General features: G+C 45.1%; 1 protein-coding gene across 1 annotated transcript in view; it reads right to left on the bottom strand.

The window, feature by feature from the left end:
• LOC111156397 (citron rho-interacting serine/threonine kinase) overlaps window positions 1-24,426 on the bottom strand; it is a 219,270-nt gene that overhangs the window by 148,841 nt on the left and 46,003 nt on the right. The window contains 1 exon segment of the mRNA XM_022517252.1: window positions 9,129-9,312. Coding sequence (XP_022372960.1) covers window positions 9,129-9,312 — 184 coding nt within the window.

Here is a 24,426-nt window from a genome sequence, read left to right on the forward strand (position 1 = left end):
GTCCCCACCTCTAAGCCAGTGCCCCACTGTGTGGGTTAATGCCATACTTCCGCCTCCTTCCTGGATGGCCGCAGGGGCCTAACTTATCTCGTTCAGTCCAGTTCTTACTGCCTTTCCATCCACCACACTCAGTCAATGAGAACCACATGTACCACGTCCCCACTCAGAATCCAAACCTGAAGGCCCATCCAACCTCAAAACCCAGCTCCCCATGTGCCCGGAAGCTCCACCCTCCGGGCTCTGTGCTCACTGGACACGTGCAGGCTAGTCCTGGCCTCGGGGATCGAGGTGGTCATTCCCCACCCCAGGTTCTAATTTCTTTGCAGCCCTCACCAACATCTGCAAATCTCTTATTTATGAACTTATTTATCCTCTGTCTCCCCCAACAGAATGCTAGCTTCTTGAGGGTAGGGACCCTGTCTGTCTTGTTCAGTTACGCCGCAAGGCCTAGAGCAGTATATTTGCGGAGTGACTGAATGGGTGAATGAATGGTATGCCAAATATTTCTGTGCCCCAGGCAGCCTCAGTGAAAGGTCACAGTGGACAAAGGAATCCAAAACAAGAAGTATGCAGAATCAGTGCTGGCACGATAAAGCTTTCTGGCCCTTGCCTGGGAGGTGCCCAGATACACTGGTTCTAGGACAGCAGTGTCATGATGACACACACACTGTCCCCTCCAGGGGACACTCAAGCACTGGGGGATGGGTGGGAGTATGTGCCACCCAGGTTGGGCATAGTCCATTTCCCCAGCACCAAGTTCCAGACCCCACTGGAACTAGATCCCACCAGAAGCCTCAAACATGTTTTATGGAAGGAACTGGTTTAGCCAACACATTACGGACTCCATTCAGAGTAAAAAATTGGATGGAGATATTAGGACATCTGTCAGGAACCCCACGTGGAGCCTGATTGTCTCAATGGGCAGAAACCAGCAAGATGTCTTTATAAACTCAAGCAGGGACAAAGGGAGAATTGAAAGCATCCGTCGGCCCATCCTCACCCCAAAACCACAAGACTATGAAACGACACTCACTCTGCTCCAGGTGCTAACATCACATACTCTGTGTGTTCCCCCCAACAAACCTAGCAGGTAAGCGCTGTAACAATCCCTACTCTATACATGATGGGATTGATGCTGGGAGAAGCTAAATGCCTCATTCACACAGGTGATGAGCGGCAGAGCCTAGATGGGAACCCACATCTTCGTTTCCAAAGCCTGGGCTTTTAAGGAGTGTACCACAGTTTGTGCCCCAAAACAAAGAATACTTATGTCAACTCTAAAGTTAAAAGTTGGAAAAGTTGGCCATTTTCTGCCACATGCAAGGTGCATGAACTTCAAGAAGTAACTCAAGCTTTGGGGCGTCTGGGTGGCTCAGTTGGTTGAGCATCCAATTCTTGATTTTGGCTCAGGTCGTGATCTCAGGGTCGTGAGATCAAGCCCTGCATCGGGCTCTGTACTCAGCATGGAGACTGCTTGGGATTCTCTCCCTCCCTCTGCCTCTGCCCTTCCCTGGCTTCTCCCCCAAATAATAAATAAATTTTAAAAAACCCAAGCTTCATGATCAGTTTCCTTATCTATAAAACAATGGGTGCTTCTGGGTTTAAGCAAGAATGTCAAGCGCTTGGAACAGTGCCATAGTGAATTCTCAGCAGGAGCCACTCTTTCACCCTTATTATTAGGCGAGCCCGTAGGTCCCACACAATCCAGCCAAGTCACAACTGTTAGAGGCAGGACAGCACAGTGCTCCTGGAGGCAGCCAGGGATGGGTCTAAGTCTTCAATGTGTTACTACCTGCAAGAAATCAGGAAAAGAACTCAGTCTGCCTGAGGCTCAGTGTCCTCCTCTGGAAACAGGGTTAATACCTACTACCACTCAGAGTGATGGCCAGACTGGGAAGACTGAGTGAAATAATGCATGTAAGGCACTCAGCACAGCTCTAGGCACACAAGAAGTGCTCGCTAGAGGACAGCTTCCATTAGCACTTGTGCAGAAGGAACTGGCATAATCCCTGGCCACTTTAGTGTACTTCAATTTGACAAATGTTCTTTGAAGACCTGCCAAGGGCAACGCACTGTTTCAGGCAAGAAGTGGAAGACATGATGGTCCCTGTCGTCAGTGAGTGTTGAGCAGTGTGCCCAGACACAGGGGAGGAGGAGGAGGTATAAATGAAAAGGAAGGCTGGGGTCTTGGCATACGAGGCTTGAATACCAAGTTCAGGAGCGGCCATTAATTCTGCGCACACTGTGATGCCATTGAAGGTCTGAGTAGGAGAATGACATCATCCCATTTGTGCTTTGGAAGAATTCCACCCTCTTTGGAGAATGGATCAAAGCTGGGAAAACTGGAGGCAGGGAAATTGGTTAGGAGACTACTGCACCAGTCCAAGCAAAGCTCTATGAGGGGTGACAGTAAGGAACAGAAAGAAAGGCGTAAACGCAAGTGTCATCCTAGAGGTCCAGCTTAGAGAGAGGACCTGGCAAATGATGGGCTGAAGGGGGAGATGGAAAGTAGCTTCAGATGACTCTGTTTTCTTGTCTAAAATGTTAGGGAGAGTAGTAGTTTGTTAAATGAAACAAGGAAACCAAATTGGCACCTATTGGCTCACTGAGTGAGCAAAGAAGCCTGTCTGTGTTGGGAGGAAACAGAGGACAGGGACATTGAGAAACTGGTAGAACATCCTGGCCATAATGAACACAGGGCACACAGGGAGGAAAGCCAAGAGGAAGTGAGAGTGTAAGTCATATAAGCAAGACCAGGCTAAAAAGGCAATTGCTGGAACCTGAGGAGATGGTGCAGCATTTTAAGAACCCAGAAGAGAAGACAACAGCCAGGAAGCAGTGAGACTGGCAGGCAGAGAGGTAGGAGGGAAGACCGAGCTTCCACAACGCAGGAAAGAAGCAAGCAGAAAGTTTCAAGACACACGTGGTAAATGACGGTATCACGTGGCAAGGTGGGGATCACTGGCTTTGGAGTTCGGGTAGAATCACTGGCTTCTCAAACAGCAGTTTCCATAAGGTTGGAGAGATTGGAAAAGAGGCACAGAGTGAAGGCTATTCTTTGATGAAGCTGGTCAGAGACAGGAAGGTGACGGAGGTCAGGAGACAAAAGACAAGTAAAACAGAGAGAATGGCGAGAAATTCACTTAGGCGAAGGAAGAGGTGCCAAACTGGCGCAGAGCTTGGGAACACATAGCACCACTTAGTCAATTACTGTCTTCTTAAGGGAGCCGAGGCAACCATGCAAATTAGCATGTGTAGGCCAACAAAAAACGCATTGACAGATCTTTTGGAGCCTAATCTTCAGGATTGGGCTAGGCTCGTTTGGATTAGATTTCCTAAAGGTATCTTTAAGACAAACAAGAAGGCGGCAGAATGGTCCTGCCAGGCCCGCGAGGCAAGCACGTACAGTCTAAATAGAGAACAGAATAAGGCAAGTAGAACAAGATGTGCTTGACTAAGGGAAAGAAGAAATTGAATGAGAAGAGAGAACCCAACACAACAGACAGAGGCAAAGATCCGATATCTAGTCTGGATGATGGTGGAAATGGAAGAAACACAGAGACCTGGAAGACAGGAACTATGGGCCGGAGCTAGTTACAGTTGTTTGTTTGTTTGTTTGTTTTTTTAACATATTTAGGAAGTACAGAAGATGCATACCTTTGTGTACTATAGCACATTCTGTTACTGATGCTGACTATTTAAAAAAAAACAACAACAACAACTCAAAAGACAGATGAGGCTCTTTGCAATAGGGATCTGGAAGTAGCAGGGACAGTAACAGACAGCCCTGGGCTGGACAGGGAAAGGAAGACAGTTTTTAAGGGAAAACTCCCCCACCTTCCCAAGTATTTCAGTAAAAGGGAAGTAGGACTGCTTAGAGAATTCAGGCCACCTTCCGCTGGAATAAGCCATCCCCAGGATAAATGACAGAAGGCAGCTGGGAGTATAAAACATAGATTTGCATAGACACGGATCATAGAGTCATCAACAAATTGAAAGCTGCAGCCATAAAAATGATTTGGACCAGTTCACCAAATGCTTATTGAGCGCTTTGCATATGATCAGCCCGAAGCCACGGTAGAGAGCAAGGTCAACACAGTTCTCTCAGCTCACCAAGCTTACACTCAAGCAAGGAAATTTCCAGGAGAGAATATCTACTCATGTGTTTATGTGAGCGCACATACACCCCAGGGAAGAGTCTCCAAATGAGAGGAGGCAGAAATTTTTTTTTAAATGCAAGAGCTACATCATCTACCTACTCAAAAAACTTGCAGAGATTGAAAACAAAACTCAGCAATTAGACTGCCTCTCAGCTCTCATTCCACCCTGCCCCAACCCCACGGCTCATCATTCCCCACAATGGGCCTCCACTTCCAACAAGCATGTAAACCTGGGGACTCCACACAAATTCCCTAATTTTTCCTGTCAGCAGCATTGATACCTGACAGCATAGAGTGGTGGCTAAAAGACTCGAGCTGCCACAGTGTCTGGGTTCAACTTCTAGCTGAGAGGGTCAGGGCTGTGTGATCCTGGGGAAGTTGCTTAACCTCTCCATGTCTCAGTTTCCTTACATGTAAGATGGGAATAATGACACTATCTTCTTCGTGGGTCATTGTGCAATTTAAATGAGTTCATCAGTGCAAAGTGCTTAGACCAGAGCCTAGTACGGGGTTGGTGCCCTATATGGATGGGCTGTTGTTACCACTTGAACCTACCTGAAATGCTCTCTACGTTTCTCTCCCCTCATCCAAATCTACTGTCTTCTAAAAAGCCAAATATTTTACCTCCAATTAGTGTGCAAACACACTCAGTCTCCAACACAGGTATTTACTGATGGTCTACCATGTCCTATGCTCCAAGGGAACCAGGATGAATCAGACCCAGCCCAGCTCTTGAGATCACGGCCGACTTGCGGAAATGGAAAGACATTCCAGTGAAGATCATCACTGTAACTTGGCAAGAACTGTGAGTTAACATTACCCATTAAGTGACCCCACAAGGAAGGCTGCCTTCCTCTCCTGACTCCTTGAGCAGTCGGATACCCCATTTGTACCATGATGTTCTTCAGGAAAGTTGTTTGCCCTGTGTCCTCTGGGCTGTTTCACACATATATGCCTTGACTTATTCAATTTGATGGAAAGGCACCCGTTCTAGGACTGGGCCTTCTAATTCTATCCCCCAATCCACTCCATCCCCACAACTGCCTTTTACCTGCAATTATCTGGCCACTGCATATGAGCTTGTGGTCAGTCAGGATGTTTAAGCTTCTTTAGCAGAAAATTCCTGAGATCTGGGAGGTTGGGTTTCTGCTCTGGCACAACTGGACTACTTAATTACTGCTGAGGTCCTTCCATAGCCTCTCAGTATAAACAGAGGGACACTAGGCACATACAGACCAGCAAACTAGCAATAACAAAATAATGACAGTGAACATTTACTGAGAATTTTCCATGTCCCAAGTACTAGATCAAGTGCTTTATGGGTTTCATATAATCCTCCCAAAAGCCCTAAGAGGAAGGGATCATTCCCCCCACCCTCACTTTGCAGTTGAGGAAATGGGCATGCAAAGGATCGCCGACAGAGCAAGGAAGAGGTACCAAAAACTGGTTCCCTGAAAATCTGGGAAGCAATGGTGGAAGTCGTTTTTTGTTCCTCCACCGTGTTTAGATGGTTGGCTCCCAAATGAAACTTCCGATCACCCAGAAGGAAAGGAAAGAGCCCTGAGCCAAAAGGAAGGGAGAGCCCCCCTTCCTAAAAACAGCCTATTCAGACACTGGCATCCCACATATTCCAACCTCATCGAGATCTCTTTGCTCCTCCAGGATTTCCTAGTTCTCCAAAAGCATCAAACCAGCATGTGTAAAACTAGCGCAAAATATAAAACCGACTGGTTTTTCCCTTCTAGAGTTTATACTGAAGGTTTGCAAAAAGGCATGGTTTCAGCCAGGGCTTAAATGAGACAATATCTCCAATCTAGGAAGAAGAAGGGACCTAAAGAAATGTACCCCTGCTGACAGGGGAGGGAAGGGAGCTGGGATCCATTTTATTTTTAAACCTTTAACATATTGTAAAATTCAAGCAAACAGAGGCTCAGAGAAACACCCAGGCATCCAGAGCTTGGGGATGTGGCCTGGGTTATTGGCAGTTAAAAAGAAAGAGGCACGAGACAGAAACTCCCTCACTCCAGCACCAGCTTCACCAGAATCCCACCCCAAAGACAACCAAAACCGGTCTTGTCGAATCTCTCCTGCTCCCTCCAACTCAAGCTGCGAGCAACGCCCACGATACTTCAGACACAGAATGCTGAGATCAAGATTCTTGCTAAGCTTAAAATAATGATGCGCTCCATGGCGGGCTTAAAAACTGTCTGGGGTCCCAAAAAAAGGATCCTAAAAAGCAACCAACGATCAAAACAATTAAAATCATTCTCACGACCAGAGCCTCTGTGAAAACTCCCCATTCATTCAGCTCCACCTCTGAACATTTCATTCAATTCGCTGGTAACATATCTGGGGTCAATTTCCCCAGTGCAGCACCCAGCATCTGCCATCTCCTCGGCGGTGTGAAGAGTGAGTAACGGCACAGGTAATCCCTGTGTGTAAATAAAAACTTGTGATGCTGAGAGTGGGGAGGGGAGAAGGAGATGTTCGGGAAGACGCAGCAGGTCCCCAGTGGCACCCCCCGAAAATGCCTCCTCCCACCTCTAAATGAATTTTGTCTATATGTCCGCAGAACTGCGGAGGCTTCTGATTAATTTCACCACTGCCTCTTTTATTGAATTCCTAAATAATGATAATGCCATTGGTCCAGGGTCACCTACATCCAACAGGTGGAGTGGATTTCCACAAGGACGCGGTAGGCTTTTACCCGCAGGGCTGCCCATGGTTGAAGAGCCAAATCCGACAGCAAGATCACATTCAAAGACACGGGACGAAAGAATATCTTTCTGATTCCAACCCCAAACTGCCAGGGCAAAGACATTAAAGTCCCCCAAAAGCAGGAATACTCCAGTCCCATCTTCCAGGTAAGAAATACGTGCTTTTGTTCGCATGGACTTTTTTTTCCCCTTTTTTATGAGAATCTCATTCAGCATTCTGTTGGGGCACGAGCAGACGGTCGCGTTGTGCTCTAGAGATGTACTGTGAACTATCAAAGGTGAAACAGCCTATCTTCAAATACAATGAGCAGTATAAACACAATCTGGGGGAAAGGATCATGAGCAAATTAAATCAACAAATATTTACTGAGAGCCTGGGCCTGAAGACTGAGATGTCCCCCCTGTCAGAGAGCTCCCTTAACTGAGCTTTCTGTGAAGGGCAGATGCAGTTCCAGGCTTCCCGAGTGATAAGCCATTCATCACACGCTGCTTCAGATTGATTGCAATGGCTAAGATCCCCCACAGCATTCCGCCTTTGCCCTGAAAATCAAATTCCCTCAAATCCTCCCTAGTTTTTCAGATCAGTAGCACCCCAAGCAAGCTTTCATTCTGAGCCGGCCAGCCCACTGCTAACCAGAACCAGAACTCCCCACACACCTCCCTCCAGTCCAATGTGTGACCTTCAGGGTGCTGCGCGTGTCCACGTTAAGTTGCCCACCAACCACGCGTCCTTTAGCGTCGGGCCTCCACTTCTGCCCTGCTCTTCAAATGCCCTGCTGGGCCATTTCAAATCCATCTGATGGCACATTCAACAGCTAGTTAGCTCTCTGCCTGCTCTCCTACGATCCAGACTGTTTTTGGAGTTGCAGAGCAAATAAGCCAGAAAGGCACAGCCAATGCTACCAAAATCCAAACCCGGATGTTAAACCCAGAGCCCAGGGGAGAAGGAAAGGAGGAGCACCTCAGCATCTTTCAATACAAAAATCTCTCTCCCATTCAGTCGCAGCCCACTACCCTATTTCATCTCAAGTGCCCAGTCCCCCGACGATGGTCTGAAATCTTTTGAGGAACATCGGTGTCAAAATAGCACCCATGGGGAGACACCATCCAAGAACCAACGCATGTCTTCAAATCGATCTCTGAACTACAGGCACAACAAATCGGGAATGGATACTGCCAAGGAGAAAATCAAATTCTGCTTGTCTCCTAAGTAGGCAGCAACTAATTACCTAACGTTACCCCCAGAGCCTCCAAGTGAGAAAGCCAGGGGCATTGGGGGAATAACACAGCTGGTCCAAGACCTTCCCGGGGAACTCGTGCCTCTGAATGCAGAATGTCACGGGATCACAAAACGAAGCAAGACACGGAGCTCCTATATCCACAGAAGCTACTGCATTTTATAGAAATGCCCGGAGGCTGGGAGCCAGGACCCTCCAGTCCCGGGTGCAGTGTGAATGCGTTTTTCATGAGCTTTTTCAAGAATGGAGAAAAGACCTGTCATGTTGAGAGGTTTACAATGATGTTTCTACTTCCATTTTCTCGGCTCCGGTTGGTTTGTTTGTTTTCCCTGTGAAGCCCAGTTTCTGGGAATCAATGGCTCGGCTACATCGCACTCCCTCTCAGTGGCTCTCGGTAACGGGGCTCTCTCTGGCCGCCAGCGCTCCGCCAGCTCAGAGCAGCTCAGCTGCCAGAACCCCGATCTCACAGCAGACTTCGAGTGGAGCCGAGCACCATCTATCTGTTAGAGCACTGACAGAGCCACTTGCAGCTCAGCAAAGCCCATCAGGAAACCTTTAGCTTATGAGATCTCGTTCAATACAGCCAAGACAGCAACCTCCACCCACACACCTGCGAGATGGAAACACAGAGGGATAAACAGACGGACGGCTCCTTTGAACCCTGCACATTTCTCCTTCCATCAAGGATCTGCACTGCCAGATATCCCCCACTCTTTCCTCCCCTCGAAAGAACACCAAACACTGAAAAACTAACCCAAAGTACCCAATGGACGATTAGGATGCTGGGGACAGGAAGAGGAACGTTAAACACAGCAAAATGAGAATATGAAACATCTACCCCACCAAAGCCCAGACAGGTAAATTGCTTCCCAAATGCAGGTTGATTAACAGCTTCCCTTCACTGCACTCCCCCCCTCCCCAACCAACCAACCCACCACCACCACCACCACCACCTTTGGGCTCTCTATGCCTCACATCAGTACAGGTCCTTAGAAAGTCAAATCTTCACTTACTCAGATCTACCAAGAATCCCCAGTGCCTTGCTATACGAAAACCCCACAAACGGCAGTTCTTCGCCCGAGAAACCTGAGAGGTTCAGCTGGCACGGAGAGGATGAAACCCACGAATTCTTCTCTGGTTCATCAAAATTGGAGGTGTCATCATCAGATTTGAGGGTGGGAACGAAGGGGGGAGGAGCTGGTTGGAGAAAAACAAGAAGAGAGGGAGAGAAAAATTCAGACGGATTCAACACTGTTGCGGAGAAAATCGTCCTACTCCTTCAGCCTTAGCGATGGCACTGCAGCGCCTGCTTTCAATCTAGCTCACACAGGCAGACCCAGCCTCGGCTCTTACAGCAACAAGAGATTAACCCCTTCTCTGCCAACATGGCCACCAACTGGCAGACAGGCTGCCTTCCCCGTTAGGGTAAACTGAAGGAGAAACTCAAACAGGTCACTTGATGGAACGAAAGCACTTTGGGGAACTCGTGGGAGCCAGCTGCTCCTTCCTGATATTTCCAGAACACTTCGACAGAGCATCAGGCTGGCTGGTGCCAGAGTGCCAACCAACGCACACCTATGTATTTCCTCCTCTGGACAGCTCCAGATCATTAATATTTAATGTTAGTCACTGAAATAAGATGGCATGTCTGCATTTCATGGATTAACCGGGATGAGAGGAAGTAGCAGGAAAGAGGACCTGGGAGGTATGTAACTCATGGTAGGATAGCACTGCAGTCTGGCTCATTCATAGCCAGAGGAGTGTGCTCAGAGCTCTTACCAACCACTTTTTTTTTTTTTAGTTCATTATCCCTCCTCCCCACCTCAATCATGCCGCCCAAATCCACCGCAGTTTAATCAGCATAATGAAACACCAGCCAAATAAAGTTCTTCCCGATGATTTACAGCATCCCAGTGCACTGATGGTGTAAATGCACCGATGGCCGTCTGCGTCCTACCTCGTTAAGGCATGACTCCGGGCTAGGAGCATCTTACATCTTCTCCACTTTCTGCAGACCTACTACACTCTCTCGGTCAGGGAGGAGGACACTGGGCCATCAGTCACCAGGAAGCTGCCCATTGTGGTGGGCTCCGGGGGGGTGTAGCGGGCCAGAAGCGTTGCCATGGCTGCACGCTGAGGCGTCCGTCTGTGGCGAGCCGGCCAGTGGAGTTGGCAAGCCGGGCATCACAGCCCCCGCAGTGCAGGCTTCATGCTCCCCACTCGGTGCTTGTTCTGGCTGTAACCCCACCTGGCCGCCTGCATGGCAGGGGCCACTGCTGAGCCAAGTGACAGAGCAGCATGAGTCACTGCCGGAGCTCACTACAGCGCCCCCTAGGACCGTTGTCGCAGCCGGTCACAGTCCAGGCTTCCTTTTTAACTCTTTGTTTTCTGAACTAAGCTGTGCACCAGATAGGAGCAGCAGTCGGTCTCTGCTTACTGACTCAAAAGAATCTGGCTGTTTGCAAGGTACCCTGGTGACAACCACATCCAAGCAGCCACACTGGGGAGTGAATGGAGAAGTGAAGGGGTGGTGTGGAAGCAGGGGGGAAGGAAGGCACAAGGAGGAGGTCTGGCTGCTCCTGGGAGGTGCAAAGGAGCATTCACAGAGCTTCAGGTACACGGAGATGAGGTGAGAGACTGAAAACGTAAAATGCACTACCAGAAATTCATTTAACACCTCCAAGCTCTCAAGAGAATTTAAATCTTCCCTGGTAGGATCAGAATCTACTTACTTAATACTTTAAAAATTAGCTGATGGAAAGAAAAATTACACTGAATGCTTCAGCCCACATCCCATGTGTACTTCCATCAACATAGCTTCAAATCCAATCTGATTTCAATTACCCAATACTTCCTTCAAGAAAAAAAAAATTAATAGAAATTATATTTTATAAGAATCAGAAAGAGAAGTTTTCCATCTCAAAAAACTCAGATAAAGACTGAGAAAATGTATGGAAATTCACAGATGATACGAATACGGAAGCATTATGACTGACAGCACATTACTTTGGAATCTGAGTGGGTTCAAATCCCAACTCTACCACTTACCATCAGCTCTGTGACTTCGGGAAAGTCACGTAACCTCTCTGAGCCTCATTTTCAACATAGAGATAACTTCCTCAAAGGGCTGTTGGGAGGTTTAAAAAAAAAAAAAATCTATACAAAGTGCTCAGCATATTCCTTAGTACATAGTAAACACTGTATAAAAATCACCCATTACTGTTATTCCTCACATGAGATCTGTGTTTCTGACCGATCCTGCAATTAGTGAAGACTAGTGAGATACAGCCCAATCTGTGTTGAATATTCTTCTTTCCTGCTCAAAGCATGCACACACTCCTGTGGATGTCTGTATTTATCATATCATCTTCTTTCTAGCAGAAGTTCAATTCTCTTTCCACTATATACTAATTTATCTTTGGAAAACTAAAATAGAATCCCATTTCTGAGTGAGGAGTATGATTAATATAGGGGTAAGAGCCACTCTCTGTGAAAGAATTATGATTTAGAAATTCTGTACTATAAAATAAGATTTCTCTTGAAAACTCCATCATGCTGAAAGCTAGCCCATATGGTCGAGATTAGAAAAAGAGCCAGACAATCTTCAATAGAAGGAAGGAGAAATCAACATGAAATACACCAGCTGGTAACAGGTGAGATAGTCACAGGATGGAACAAAAGCCAGGGATGTAAACCTCTAGACAAGTAGTCAGTTGAGTACAACAGGAAAGTCTGAAAAGAAGGGCTTATGGGAGCACCTGGGGGGCTCAGTCAGTTAAGCGTCTGATTCAATCGGCTCAGGTCCTGATTCCAGGGTTATGAGATTGAGCCCGGCATTGGGCTCCACACTCAGTCAGAAGTCTGCTTAAGAGTCTCTCCCTTAGCCCGTCTCCCTGCTCACAATCTCTCTCTCTTTCTCTCTGAAATAAATCAATCTTTACCAAAAAAAAAAAAAAAAAAAAAAAAAAAAAAAGGACTTATAAGGGCCATATTTGGGCAGGAAAAGAGCCATAGCCTCAAGCCAAAAAGAAATGGGCAAACTGGAAACTCTCTACCACAAGAAAATGACAAGGATGCTCACATTTGGCCAGGACCCTTTAGGGGGAAAGAAACAGGCCAGAGATTAAGACTATAATCCCAGCTAGCATGTCTGCATTTATAGTATCCTATATAGGGTGGGAATTACAAAACAAGAAATCAACATCAATACTGGCCCAGGATCACTGAGCCCTTAGGGCCCTGGCAGACACAAAAGGAGAACATCTTGTGGAAGCATTTTCACAATCCAGGACACACAGGACAGACAAAGCAACAGACACACACACGCGTGCACACGTGTGCGCACACACACACACAAACACACACACACACAGTCCCTACTAGAAATCAGTTCACACACAAAAAAAGTAAAAACCAGGAACTATACATAACAAGGAAAAAGAAACCACCCAAACTACACAGAGGACCATCATCATATAAAAGAAATGGGAAAATGAGCCTTCCAAAAACTGCAGATAAGGGGCACCTGGTTGGCTCAGTGGGTTAAGCCTCTGCCTTCGGCTCAGGTCATGATCTCAGGGTCCTGGGATCAAGCCCCACATCAGGCTCTCTGCTCAGGAGGGAGCCTGCTTCCCTGCCTCTCTCTCTGCCTGCCTCTCTGCCTACTTGTGATTTCTCTATCAAATAAATAAATAAAATCTTTAAAAACAAAAACAAAAATCTGCAGATAAAAGAACAATCTAACATGGGCCATAAAATAATTTAATTTAGTATCAAGGTAAATGAGTAGAAACACTAATAAAAGAATAGAATACTCTGGAAAAAGGACCACACACATTTAAAAGGAACCAAACAGAACTTTAAAAATGAAAAGTATTGTTATTGAATTTGAAGTTTAAAACTCACTGGGTACATTAAATAGAATATTAGACACAGCCAAAGAGAAAATTAGTGAAGCGGCAGTTAGATCTGAAGAAATCACATAGAACCATACTTCTCAAAGTGTGATCTGTAGCCTGGCAGCATCAGTATCACCTGGGAGTTGGTTAGAAATACAGAAGCTCTGGGGCACCTGAATGGCTCAGTGGGTTAAGCATCTGCCTTCAGCTCAGGTCATGATCTCAGGGTCCTGGGATTGAGCCTGGCTTTGGGCTCCCTGCTCAGTAGGGAGTCTGCTTCTCCCTCTCTCTCTGCCCTTCTCCCCACCTGTGCTCACTCTCAAATAAATACAATTCCAAAAAAAAGAAAGAAAGAAAGGAAGAAAGAAAGAAAGAAATACAGAAATCTGGCTCTGTCCCCCATCCACTGAATCAGAGCCTGCGTTACAATGAGATGTGCAGTTGGAGAAGTGCTCACATGGAATGCAGCATAGAGACAAAGACACAAGACATGAGAGGTCAGGAAATAAAGAATTAGAAGGTTCAATACATATCTTAACAGGTGCACCAGAAAGAGAGAGTAAACTAGCTTAAAATCTGGATGTCATATTTTGAAAGGATTATGTGAAACTTAGTCAAATCCAAGACTATGAAGTATGTGACCACATCTATCTTTGGGGGCTAATTCTCCTCCTTCTTATAACTTATGGAAAATGTTCCTTTTCTGACCCTCACAAAATGTAATTTTTCTGGGGCAGCTTGGATGGCCCAGTCAGCTGAGCATCCCACTCTTGGTTTTGGTTCAGGTCATGATCTCACAACTGTGGATCAAGCTCCGCGTCGGGCTCTGCACTCAACGCGGAGTCTGCTTCAAATTCTCTTTCCATCGCCCTCCTGCTCAATCTCTCTTTCTCTCTCAAATAAATAAAATCTTTTAAAAAACGTAATTTTTCTTCTTTACAGAAGATATTAATAAGTCGTTGGATTTCAGTCTATGTTGATGGAGATACACGATATACCTGGGAACATAGCACAGTGCCAAGCACGCTGTAGGCACACAATAAATATTTGCTGAACAGATGCGTAAAAAATGAGTCTTGAAAAGACAGCACCTAGCATAATAAAGGCCACGAAGAAATTGCTCGATGTTTGAGTTAAAGAGGCTTTAAAAGTGGAAATTTTTCTGTCTGAAAAATATGTTAATGAGTGCCTTTATTAATATTTTCTGATACAGTATTATGAAATCATCTCACCCCCTATACCCACCACATTCAATAATGACAAATCAGAAGTCATATATTAAGATCTACAGTTCATTGGTAAAAACCATTAAGAAAAACAAGAAAATTTAAAAAAAAAAAGAAGAAAAAAGAAAAACAAGAAAATCTTTTCCTATGTATTTTTAAAAATAAATCAGCCTGTGCTTGAGGTCACATTAGGGCACATTCCCCGTAGTAGCAAGGGCTATGCAAGCAAGTTCTGGAGTGTTTCCTGCCCCCTCCCCCCCGCCATCCCCAATTATAAGATAGATGGCAGAACAAGGTTTTCGGAAACAAAGAGCTATTTTAGGAGCTTTAGTTAATCTCTCTCCTATAAATTCTCTCTTTTCTTTAATTCTGACATTCATTAGGAGCTTTTGGGGGGAAAAACACAGTGCCTTCAAATTAAAAAAACAAAACAACAACGGCAAAAAAACAAGGAAAGGAGAACCAACTGGATTTGTCCTCTTGGCCCTACTTATCTCTGACATGTTCCACTGACATGTTCCATTTACCCCATCCCACTCTTAATTTTTCAGCATACCACACAAACGTTAATATTACAAATATAAAAGATTTTCTAATTTTGGTATAGTGTTTATCGCCCGCCTTCCCCACTGGAACACAAAGTCCGTGAGGGGGAAGATGATGCCGTGTTCACCATTACACCCCTAACACCTGGCTGTCCTTAGTCAATGTTTAGTATCTATTCTGTTAAAGGAATGAATGAATAACAAAAACCTTGGATGTGTGATAATTTCTTAAACCTAATGGGCTATTTCGTGTAATGTGCCACTTTAGGAGACCTAGAGTACCCGATTTAGTCATGAGGAATTGGCACATTAAAACACAAGTACGACAACAAAAAGCTGAGCCTAGATATTGCTCATAAAACCCCTATGATTTTTAATCATCACTGTCAGTTACAGACACTGGTGCTGAGTCGCGTGTGGCAGAAACGCAAGATGAATACAAGCCAACACAGTGTCATAAAGGACAAAGGCACATAAATATTGTGTAATGATATAATGAATCGGGACTGTGCCTGGAACACAGTGGGCATCCGATATTAAATCAAAAACATTTTCGGCTTCATTCTGTCTACCATGATGTCCTGTACCTTAAAAAAAATAATTAATCCAATGTCATGTTCAAACCTAAAAGGAAGACAGCCAGAAAAGTAGCCGTGCTCCAGTTCCTTAAACTCTGAAGCAACCAATGTGATCGCACTTATCCATGGTACAAAGGTAGGACTGCAAAGTAGGTGAAGAGGGGGTTATTTACGTCATCTAGAGGTCAAGGTGTGGGTGTGAAAAGCAGAGATACATAAATGGAATGCCAGTAAGTCCTGCCGAAGAGGACACGGAGAGTTTTGTGTGTTCCTGCGGAAAAGTGTCACAGAGGTGATTGAATGTCAAGAGTTGGATAAAAGGTATCTTGGCCAGCTGAAGTGGGGAAGAGTACCACTTTAGGAAAGCCACAGAGCAAGAGCCCGAGAGAGCCATGGGTAATGAGGCTGGGAAGGAAGCGAAAGAGAAATCTTGGCCAGACCTTGAAGTGGGGGGATCCCTGGATTGAATTGATGGAAGGAATTATTAGAGTTTCAGAGCCCTGGGTTGGTGTCAGTGCTAGAGACCGATGCCACGGCTGCAGGAGTGATGGTTGGAAGAAGTCAATGCTAGAGATCTCTAAAGGACAGGTCTACGATAGTCAACGCGACAAATTCTACAGTTAGGAAGCGATAATGGAAACAGAGAGGATGTGGATCAACAGGAGGCAGGCTACGGAAAGAAGGGGCAAACTGTGACAACTGACACAAGAGCAGAGCTTTTAGGAACATCAGTGACCAGCTCTTAGGATGGGAATAGCTCCGAGAGAAAGAGGTTGCAATTGTAGGAAGAGCAAGAGATCCAGGATCAGAGAGATCGTGGGAATGAACCAATAGAATAGGTTAGGGGATAGGCAAATACAGCTACTTACTAAATATACGTAAATAATCCAGGCCAATGGAACAGATTCTATTCCCCAGAGCCTCAGGCTTTCTCCCTCTGGGTAGGAAGTGATCAGGTATAGCTCCTCCAAACAACACGTTGTGTAAGAAATACAAAAAGAAGACAAACTAGACCAGTTTTTTTTTTTTTCAAAGATTTTATTTATTTATTTGACAGAGATCACAAGTAGGCAGAGAGGCAGGCAGAGGGAGAGAGGAAGGGAAGCAGGCTCTCTGCTGAGCAGAGAGCCCAATGCGGGGCTCGATCCCAGGACCCTGGGATCATGACCCGAGCCGAAGGCAGAGGCTTTAACCCACTGACCCACCCAGGCGCCCTAGATCCAGTTTCTGATAGACTTAAGTAAATAATATATTCCCCCATGCCTTTGCTTCCCAAAAGAGTCATAAAGAGACTTTAAGGTAATGCTGATTTGGCCAGTGATCAAATTTTAGAATGGTGTCTTCAAAGGAGATGAATAAGGAAGTTAGCGTCACTCAAGTGTGCTTTAATCAATCAATCTCAAGGACACTAGCGTCTGGCTGCCAATGGCTAAAAGCAGGTGCCTTCCCTCTCTGGTGGCAGATTCTCAGCGGAGTTGTGCGCTCTGTCTGAATCTCGCCATTCTCAAAAGCCATGTTCCTCCTACCAGGTGGCTTGGCATCAAGTCTGGCAAATGACTGACATTTTCACACAGATTTATACTTTGAGATGTTCTTTCTCTCAATTCTGCCTCGTACTTGAACCAGACTTCTAGTTGTATAGCTTTACTTTGTCTGCCCCCCTCCCTCCGGGTCTGGGTCCTCAGCAAAGCTGCAAAACACCTACATGAGCTGGAAACACTCCAAAGAGAGAATCCTTTCAAACCACAACTAGTCATGACGGCCAGGTTAGGTCTGGATCTAGCCAGTGTGGGGCCCAGGTGGAGGCCCCCCGAACATACTTAAATGACAGTGAAGAAGCTAGTTCCTCAGCATCCATTCCCTAGGACCGGACTGCTCTAGTGCCTTCCCCCTTGAATTACCTCCACCCAAGAACACATCACATTACACTCGTTCTTCGCTGCCCTCAGGAATGTTGTAGCATCCTCTTCTCCAACATTTTCAAATGTATTTTTAAATATTATAAAATATTAAATATTAAAATATTCCACACGCACAAAAGTAGTGAGGTAGTAAAATGAACTTCCACACGCCCCTTCCCCAGCTTCAACAACAAGCAACTCCCATCCCATTCCACTCCATCCCCTTCTTGTTTGCGTGTTTGTTGATTATTAAAAGCAAACCCCAGCACTCGTATCGTTTCACCCATAACTACTGCAGGAGAGAACTGTAAGCAGCATTTCTCAACTGTGGCACCAGGGACGTGTGGGAGGGGAGAGAGCTTTGCTGTAGGGGTCTGTCATGGGTCTTGTGGGTCATTTAGCAGTATCACTGACCTCTCCCCACCAGATGCCAACAATACCTCAAGTCATGACAACCGAAAATGTCTCCAGACATTGCTAAATGTCCCATGGAGGGGCAAAATCATCCCCAGTTGAGAACCGATGCTCTAGCAGGTAAGATCTTCCAAAACACTGTTACCACAATACCTTCATCACATCCAACAAAATTAATAATAACTCTGTAACATTATCTAACACCGTATTTGTGTTTGATTTCTCCAGTGGTCCCAAAAATGTCTCTTTACAGTTGCTTTCATCTCAATCAGGATCCAACTAAGGTTTACAAGCTGATTTGGTCGGCGTGTCTCTTAATTTGTGACAATGGTTTTCTTTTATAGTCATTTATTGGGGGGCGCCTGGGTGGCTCAGTGGGTTAAGCCTCTGCCTTCAGCTTTGGTCATGATCTCAGGGACCTGGGATCGAGCCCCACATCAGGCTCCCTGCTCCGCGGGAAGCCTGCTTCTCCCTCTCCCGCTTCTCCTGCTTATATTCCCTCTCACTGTCTCTCTCTCTCTCTCTCTCTGTCAAAATAAAATCTTAAAAAAAAATGATTTTTTTTTAAAAAGTCATTTATTGGCCTAAGAAACTGGATCACATGTCTGTAGAACTTCCCACATTCTGGACTTGGGTGAGTGAGTGTATTCTCATGACATCATTTAACATGTTTCTCTGTCCCCCATGTTTCCTATTAACTAACCAGCAGTTCAGCAAGGGCGTTCCTTACATTCATATTCTGTTCTTATGGCAAGAATACTTCCCAGTATTCTGGATGTGTTGTCTCCTTAATGCATGACATGTCTGCTTGTCTCCTATCCTGTGATGTTCAGAATGATCCATGGGTTCCAATGACATCAGCCTGATCCCTCCACCATAAAGTTCTCCCATCTTTCACTTAAAGGTTTACAACCATTGATGAGCATTGCCGTGGGCCATTATGAAGGCCATTACGAAGGGCTGCAAAATGGTGGTTTTCTCATTTCACCATTCCTTCTACATTTATTAGCACATCAACAATTTGGTTACCCTGAAATACAGTTCAAATAGGAAGGCAAAACAAATGCTTGGTTCTTTCCCTATATTTAGCAACATTCAGAGTAATGACCTGGGGGCCCTTAGAACCACCAGAAACGACCGGTGAGATTTCTTTTTGAGTTATCATTAAGAACTCATAAGTTGTTAGATATTTGTTGTTTTTCAAGCCACTGCGGTCTTTTTGGTGTTCATACTGTCCCATCTCAGACAACGAGAAGCCCCTCTAATACTAGATATTTTTGCCAGAAAAGTCAAATCAGAATCTATTTTTAGCTTTTGGAACTACCTTCCAGTTTACAGGGGCCAGAAGAACAAGCACCACCATCATCCCCTACTGAGGAAGCGAAGAGACAAAGTGGGGGTATTCTGTAAGACAATGACCGCACTTCCCCATGAAGCCGACGGCACAGAAGAAAACAATATACATGTAGATATGTGCGTATATATGTTTGTGTGTGTGTACACACATATATTTTTAATTTTAAAAATGTAACCTTATCTCCATTGCTGACTATAATCCAAGCTTTGAGTGACTTTGAATCCAACTACTAGGGGTATTGGCAAGATGCGGAGGAACTGGATCGCTCATTCATTGTTGGTAAAAATATAAAATGGTACAACCACTCTGAAAAAGTTTGGCAATCTCTCAAAAAGGGAAGCATACCCCTATCACACCATCCAGCCATTCCACTCCAAGGTACTTACCCAAGAGAAAGGGATGCGTATGTCTGTAGACTTGTACACAAATGTTCATAGAAGCTTTATTTCAAATAACCAAAAACTGGAAACAACCCAGACGTCTATCAGCAGAGGACTGGACAAACTGTGGTATAGCCGTACAACGAACTACTACTTAGCAGTAAAAAGGAACGGACTAGGACACATGCCACAACATGGGAAGAATCTCAGATTGATTTACGCTGAATGAGAGCTGGGCAAAATAAGTACCCCTTGCATGACTTAATTTATATAAAGTTTAGAAAATACAAGCTAAACTACAGTGACAAAAGGCCGATCAGTCGTTGCCTGGGGACAAAGGAAGGAATGGGGAAGGGTGTTGGGAAAGGGCTTCAAAGGGGCATGAAGAAACTTCTGGGGATGATGCACATGTCCATGCTCTTAAGTGTCATGATGGCTTCATGGGTGTATACATGTATCAACACTTAAACTGTACACTTAAAATACATGTGCTCATCATACATCTATTATTCCTCAATAAAGCTCTTTCCAACCATTGGGAAGTGCGAATATTTTGTCCCCCTCCTTCCCTGGTCTGTGGAACCTCCAGTCAGGATCCTTTGCCCCATGATGTGAAAGCACTGACCAAATACACCAAGCCTCACCCATCTAATCACTCCTCCCCCAAGAAGAAGGAGTTAATGTGACTCATCAGAGCTGGACATCACCGGGCTAGGTTTTATTGGAAGGCAGGGTTACTGTGCCTGGAAAGCAAAGATCCAAGCTTAACACTTCCTGTTTCACCACCTATGTCCAGACTTGGCAGGCACTCAGCTGATCGCTTTCGTCCTCCTTTCTTTTTCCTTCCTCTGTCCCACCGTGACAAAGCGGCTCTGCCCAAGAGGGAAGACCCTCCATTCTTCTCTGGGAAGGTAAGTAAATGATCTGGAGCCCCACATCAAGGGTTATCAAGTACTTGCCTCACCAGGAATAAAGCAGATATTTTCATCCACATCTGGCTATCAGTTCCTTGTGTGTATCCTTTGTCAGAAGTCTGAAGGACAGGAAGAGTGGGCCTTACACCCAAAACTGCCAATGCTGTACAATGAATCTTTCTTTCCATCACCAGGGAGCAACAGAGTTGGTCACATTTATTTTCTCTGAAGTGAGACGCTAGAAATTGTTTCCAGACCCTGGGTTGTGAACCACCTGGACCTCCTGCTCTTTGTCCTTCGGCTTCTTAATCTCTTTCGACTCCTGCCAGCCACCTTCTTAGTCCTATCCAAGCTTCACACTCAGAAAATGAGCGTAAATGCAATCGCCACACTTCATAGAATTGACTGGAAAGGTGAGTCCTGAATATAGTTCCAGATGTTTAATATAATTCTGAATCTTTAGCCAAATCATTTCCCATGTTTGCTTGGTTATAAAAGGTTTTGGGGCAAGTGGGAATTTAAGGGTCAAGGACTCCAGTTTATGGGCTTTCCAGAAAAACCTATTCCCCACCTTCCCCCAGGAAAGGCATTAATTTATCTCATCTAGAACTGATTTTACTAAACTAAAATTTAGCATCGCACTGTCGGCTTACACTAAGAGGCACTATAGGAAGCAGTCATAGGGAAAGTGCAAAAGAGTGGCTCAGTCAGTTGAGCATCCGACTACTGACCAGTACGGAATCAGTACAATCAGTACTGATTACCCCAGGTCATGATCTCAGAGTTGTGGGATCGAGCCCCATGTCAGGCTCCACGCTCAGAGGGGAGTTTGCTTGAGATTTTCTCCCTCTCCCTTTCCCTCCCCCCACCCAAAGCGCTCTCTAAAAAAAAAAAAAATTAAAAAAAAAAAAAAAAAAAAAAAAGAAGCAGCAGCAGCAGCAGCAGCAGCAGTAGCAGCGCTTATACGGAAATCTCCAGAATACATATGGGAGGAATGAGGTCCACAATGTCACAAGGAGATCTCATTTAAGAGGAACCCAGTGATGAAATTCCTCAGGGCTTGGTATCCAGAAAATCAAGTCTTTTCTGAGCAAACCATTCTGGATTTTTTTTTTCTCATGGGACTGAGGCTCTACTACAGTTGACCCTTGAACAACATGGGTTTGAACTGCGGGGGTGTACTTACACATGATTTTTTTCAATAATTCAGCACAGTACCACAAATGTACTTTCCCTTCTTAACGATGTTCTTTTTTTTTTTTTTTTTTTTTTTTTTTTTAAGAGAGAGGGAGAGAGAGCAAGCACAGGCAGACAGAATGGCAGGCAGAGACAGAGGGAGAAGCAGGCTCCCCGCCAAGCAAGGAGCCCGATGTGGGACTCGATCCCAGGACGCTGGGATCATGACCTGAGCCGAAGGCAGCTGCTTAACCAACTGAGCCACCCAGGCGTCCCCTTAACGATGTTCTTAATAGCACTTTCTTTTCTCTATTTTACTTTATCGTAAGAATACAGTATGTAATACATGTAGCATGCAACCTATGTTACTCAACTGTTTACATCATCAGTAAGGCTCTTGGTCAATAGTAGGCTGTTAGAAACTTTGGGGAAGTCAAAAGTTATGCACAGATTTTTGACTATGCAGGGGTCAGAGCCCCTAACCCCCATGTTGTTCAAGGGTCATCTGTCACTGTTCATATTTTCCTTTTTGCTTTGGCCACTAGGAGGCTAAGAGTCCCAAATCTGTCCTTGTCCAGCAACCTGACCGGCACTTCTTTGCTTTTACCTTTAACCCTGACTTGTATTTCTTTACTGGGATACCCCCTTCAACCAGATTCCTACACTTATTTATTTTTATCCTTTTGATATTGCAATTATCTCTAAAATAAGCCATCTCAATTTATCTTGGAATAAAATGAAATACTGCATATTTTTAACATCTCTGGATGTAGCTGCTAAATGCAGACTAGAGAAGGGAAATCCCATAATCCTAATTTATAAGCATTTAGCTCTTCATAGGCTGTTTTCTCCTATCAATAACTTACTTTCTAAAAACAGAACAATCCCCCAAGAGATACATATATATACTCGCCTGTATAGCCCCGTAAGCCTGCGAGAACTACTGACTACATGTCTTCATTATTCCTTGTTTATGTTGGAGCAGAGGGGTGCCCACATGCTCCTGGGCTAGTAAGTTGAATTCCTGCCATCACTACTACAGCATCCCCAGCCCATCTTCCTCTCTCTCATGCTGATCCCCCCCACAGCCCAGCTCTCCTTCCTCACTTCCTCCTGCCCCTCAAGTCACCAGGTGGTTATCCAACAGAGAGATGCATATCAGGGCCAACAAAGATGAACAGAGAAGCACATCTACCAACCTACAGGAACCAGCATGGAAAACAAAGCATGGACAGACACCTGCTTGAATGAGAGAAACCCAAAACAAGCAGACCTGAAAAAGGTCCAAACAAGCCAACACACACACACACACACACACACACACACACACACACACACACTTCACAAGCCATTGAGATAATGCTATTCTAAAAGTAGAATGCTAAAATAAATGAATGAAATAATTCAAGTTAAAACCATAAGGGGTTTTCATTTGCAAAGAAGAGAACACTGCTCACTAGAAATCAAGGCCAGAGTGGCCAATTCAAAGGATAAATATGGTAGGGCATAAAAAGATTTCTTCATTTATATCAATAATGCAGGAAAATCAGCTGACCATAAAAACTCCTGATTTCTTGGGAGGCAGTATAACTATGCTGTGAAGAGTACAGGACTTACTGGTGTCTATGTTGGTATAGAATATTCTGGAAAGTTATATAACTGACAATAGTGGATCGCTTTAGGGAGAAGCCCTGGGCATAGGGTGAGAAAGAGACAATTTTCACGTTTAACCTCCTGTGTCATTTGACTTTTTTTTTTTTTTTTTTACCATGGACTGTACTAACTTTTCAAATAAATAAAAGCAAAGAGAAGTTGGATTTGGAGAGACCTGAATTTGACTTCTGCCACTGCCAAGTATTGGCTCCGAGACCTTTGCCAAGAGGCTTCATCTCCTTAGGCCTCAATATCCTCACCTGTACCATGAGACTGATGATAACACCTCACAGAGCTGCAGTGAGTAAATGGGACAATAATACACGTAAAGGACTTTGCAGAACCCTTGGCACAGAGTAGGTGCTCAATAAAATGCATGGCAATATAATACACGCCTAAGAAGTTAATGAAGAAAACTGAATCCATCCTTAACTGAAACCAAATATGGGACACAACAGTAAGCTGGGGGTTGGGGGCAGCAAAGGGGATTGGAAGACATAGCGATGCCTTCTTACAACCATCTATTTGCTATCAGCAGATGGAGATCCAGTGAAGCCGCCATCTTGAAAGACAGAAAGGTTGTAAAGCCCATCTGAGAAAAAAAAGCTTTCAATTCCTCAAAAGCAGAGCCTCAAATCCAGCATTTCTAAGCAGTTCCATCTACTGATAGAAGTCCTCAGCCAAAAAGCAGTCTCCCCTTATCTTGGGGCCAGAGAACAAAATGAGGAGGAAGGACCCTACAGAGATGAGCAGGAAAGTCTAAGACTGACAGAATGAATTTTCTCCTCTTCCAGAGCTTTGCAAATGCTAATATGCCCAGGAATCTTATTTCTGGGGATCTTATTAAAGTACAGCTTCTGACTCAGCAGGTCTAGGGGGGCCCAAGTCTCTGCATCTCTAACAAGTTCCCAGGTGATGTCGAGGATGCCGATGCTGCTGGTCTGCCACCCGCACTCTGCATAACAAAGTCCTCCTGACCCCAAACTATGATTCCATTGCTCATTAGCAAAAGCAATCTCGAGTGATTCTAATGACTGCAATATTCTCCCTCCCGATAACAACCAGGCCGATTCTTCTAAATCAGCAGTTCTCCAATGGGGGTGGAGGTGGCCCTCAACAGAAACTGGGCAATGGCCAGAGACATATTTGGTTGCCAAGCTGCACAGGGGAAGACAATGCTGGCACCTATGGTAAAGGCCGGGGAGCTGCTAATATCCTGCAATTCACACCCAGCTCACACCATGAGGAATGATCTGGTCCCACATGCCG

This window comes from Enhydra lutris, unplaced genomic scaffold, assembly GCF_002288905.1.
Source record: "Enhydra lutris kenyoni isolate GAN:26980312 unplaced genomic scaffold, ASM228890v2 scaffoldscaffold46, whole genome shotgun sequence".
NCBI classification, from domain to species: domain Eukaryota; kingdom Metazoa; phylum Chordata; class Mammalia; order Carnivora; family Mustelidae; genus Enhydra; species Enhydra lutris.